The 3,515-nt window shown below is 46.7% G+C and overlaps 1 protein-coding gene across 1 annotated transcript in view; it reads left to right on the top strand.

Moving 5' to 3' along the window:
* Nucleotides 1–443: 443 nt before the first annotated feature.
* Nucleotides 444–3,515, top strand: part of CDK13 (cyclin-dependent kinase 13) — a 147,804-nt gene continuing 144,732 nt past the window's right edge. Inside the window, exon 1 of the mRNA XM_015562061.1 lies at nucleotides 444–742. Coding sequence (XP_015417547.1) covers nucleotides 444–742 — 299 coding nt within the window. The remainder of the gene's footprint in view (nucleotides 743–3,515) is intronic.

Here is a 3,515-nt window from a genome sequence, read left to right as displayed (position 1 = left end):
GGAGCGTGGTCTAACCAACCGAGCGGCCTGGCCAGGACTGCAGCATGGTATTCTAAACAGCTGTTTGTTCTGACTGTGGTACTGAAAATGAAAGACTCTCTTTGGAGTTAGCTTCTCTATATGATCTTTTCTGCGTTCCTTAGCTTATGAATCCTCGTGGACACTCCTTTTTTCTATTCATGCAGTCATTCCCCTGCTCTTCCTCAGAAAGGCTCCTGCCTTCACCCAATCAAACCGCCACTTGGCTTTCCGCCCCAATCAGTGCTTCCTGAATGGCTATCCTTTTGGATCTCAAATTCAATGCGTTTTCCCTTTAGCCTTTTCTTTTTAGGCTAATAGGGGCACAAGAGAGGATTCCGATGCAATGATTACACTTTTTAAAAATTCAGTATTAGAATTTACCAGAAAATACAGGGAAGAAAAGAAATGAGCTATTCAACAACATGCGTAAGTTTACCAAGTTAATATCGAGTGAAATAAATCAGGCACACATGTATGATTCCATTTATAAAAAGCCAAAAGATAGTCAAAATCCATCCAGAATGTTAAACTTCAGAAGAGCGCTCATATCTGGGAAGTCAACTCCTGAACGAATGTTAGTGGCCCAAGCAACCCTGGGCTCAGAGACTGGAGGACCCCATGGGCTCCCGGTGTGCCTGTGCCCCTCCCCGCTTATGCCCGTTGTCCTGGTGTCATTACTTCTACTTCCCTATTCATCCTCCAAAGTGCCGCTGTGTGAGTGGTAAATTATATATTATCCTTATTGGGAACCTGACTGGAGTCTATTACTCAACAGTTAGCAAGATTTGGCAGCCTCTGTTTGGAGAACCAGGGTTCGGGGACACCAGGGTGGTCCCCAAAAGGTAAAAGGGATGGAGAGTGCAGGGGAGGGTTGAAGTTCTTCAGCTGAATGTAGAAAAGACCCAGGAGGCGGAGACATGCTCCGGTTCGCCCCCATGTCCTGTCAATGTGAGAAATGTTTAAACCTGTAGAGGATTTGTGTGAGTTTATTTGAGCCAAACTGACGACAATTGCCGGGAATCTCAACAGATTGAGGAAATGCTCCAGAGAATGGCAGTTCTGCGCCCTATTTTATGTTACAATCAAAGGAGGGGGTGTAAGTGGTTTACATGAGATCAATTGGTGATAGATTAGGGAGGCAGGAGGAAGGAAAGTTGGTAAAATGAAAGCCCGGCCAGTGTAGCTCAGTGGTTGAACCCAGAGGTCACTGATTCAATTCCCAGTCAGGGCACATGCCCAGATTGCGGGCTTGATCCCCAGTAGGGCATGCAGGAGGCAGCTAATCAATGATGTTTCTCTCTCATTGATGTTTCTATCTTTCTACCTCTCTCCCTTTCTTTCTCTCTAAAAAATAATCAATGAAAACATATTTAAAAAGAAATAAAACGATATACATATACATTTTTTACAGAGGTGGGTACAGGATAGTTAACAGTCAACAATGAACACAATAACAATAACAGTGAAGGGATTTGTGATCTCTGCTCTGGTGAGGTCGTTGTGCCTAGAGACGTTCTGAAAAAGGGAAGTGCCTTCACCAAAGGTATGTTATTGCAGATGCAAAAAGACAATAGACAGGCTTCATTAAGGCAAAGATTGACTTTTGTCAGGGAAGGTTCTGGCCTACGACATGACTACCCACCATCAACTGCTTTTAGTTAAAAGGTTTTCATTTCAGACCATCCTATGTGGTTACTTTAGGTCTCTGAGTTTGTAAGGCCACCACGCAGGCCTCCCCTGAGCTTGTCAGGTTTGGTGTGACGCCCCTTCGTCTACATCCCTGTCACCCTGTCTGCTAGGCACCCACCCTGCTGCTCCCCGTAACGGAAATCCAGATGCATGAAGCACTGACCTCAGCCTGCGATTAGGAGAAATCAAACACTCATTCCATCTACCAAGCATCTGCTGATGCCCTCCTTAGGGCTAGGAACAGTCATACATCCTGGGAATCCAAAATGAATTTCAGGAGAGTAAGTAAAGACATCATTCAGTGAGGTAAATGCTGTCAGTTAGTTGAGCTCAAGGTGCCACAGGAGCCCAGAGGAAGAAGTGGCTGGCTTTTCCTGGAAAGGGAAGGGGGTGGGTACCAGGAAAGCTGCCACAAAGGAGCTGTGTGAGCCTGGCTCTGCAGAGAAGAGGAGGGATCAGATATCTCCATGTGGGAGGCAGGGAATTCTCAGCTTTCAAGAGCCAACCAGCCATGATTAATAGGACGCGTGAGACAGCAGCAGGGCCCAGGCGGGCAGATGAAAAACAGGATGACAGGGTCTTGGAGGATGGGGCTGGTGCTCCTTCCATTCTCCTCTTAGCAACAGCTTCCGCCAGGACCTGAGCTCAGGCTGGGTCTGCAGGTCAGTGGCCTCTTGCCTTGGGGACAATACAGGTAACACCATGCCCATAAAGCACTTAATACAGCACTTAATTCTTTGGATTATCAGGGGTGGGTGGGTCTGAGAACCAGAGAGGCTTTTATAAAGTTTATCTGACATTAGATAAACTTCCTGGGGAGAGCGTGTGAAGCAGCAAAAATACACAACCCCCCAGGCTCTGGTTTATGTGTGTCCAGAAGAAAAGCTTTAGAAACAGGGCTGCCCTTGCCCACCCCTCCCAGCCTCTTCACTGTCCATGATTTCTTCCAACTGCAGGTTGTGCTCAGTGGTGAGGTGGAGATCCCAACACTGAGGACTCGGCCCTGGCGGGTAGTTCAGCTGGTTAGAGAGCATCATCCTGAGAAGCCAAGGTTGTGGGTTTGATCCCCAGTCAGGGCACATAGAAGAATGAAGCAATGAATGCATAAGTAAGTAGAACAACAAACTCTCTCTCTCTCTCTCTCGACCTGAGAGGCTGTCTGGGGCTGAGGAGAGGGCATGGGATTTGCAAACAGGCAGCTCTGGATATGGGGTTTGACTCCTCAGGGTAATTCTGAGTCTCAACTAAGACCTTAGTTGCAAGCCCATTTGTAAACAGAGAGGTAAGATTCACTGTCAGTTATTATTGCACCCAAACATAGAGCTGTAAAATGTACTTTCTTCTCCTAAAATAATTATAGCTGTGACCTTAGAATCACACCCCTTTGTCACTCCTTTTCTCCGATTGGGTTAATCAGATCCTCCCACGTAAGTGTTCAGAACATGTTTAATGTTAGAAGGAAATGCGAATCTCTTACATTTGATAAATGCAGTCCCTTTAAATGTCTCAGCTACTTGTAATTTTACTGGTCCGGTCCTTGGAATGGGTTACCCAGAGAAAGAGGTTCTGGCATTTCATTTGTGAAGGTGAAATGCAGACTAGGAAAGTCTCTTCCTAGAATGGCATCCTCTTTGAGGGTAACCACACCTCCTGGAGGGTGGCTTAGCACACAGCCACCAGCTGCAGCCCCTGCAGGACGTTGGAGGTGTGAACCTGTGTGCAGCTAATGGATTCTCTCCGTGGCTCGCTTCAGTAGCTTGCCCTGTTCCGTGTTCATCTAGCATTTCTTGCAGAAGTCAAGTTCC

Source organism: Myotis davidii, unplaced genomic scaffold (assembly GCF_000327345.1).
Source record: "Myotis davidii unplaced genomic scaffold, ASM32734v1 scaffold2457, whole genome shotgun sequence".
In the NCBI taxonomy this organism is placed as follows: Eukaryota; Metazoa; Chordata; class Mammalia; order Chiroptera; family Vespertilionidae; genus Myotis; species Myotis davidii.
This window is presented reverse-complemented; position numbering and strand designations above follow the sequence as displayed.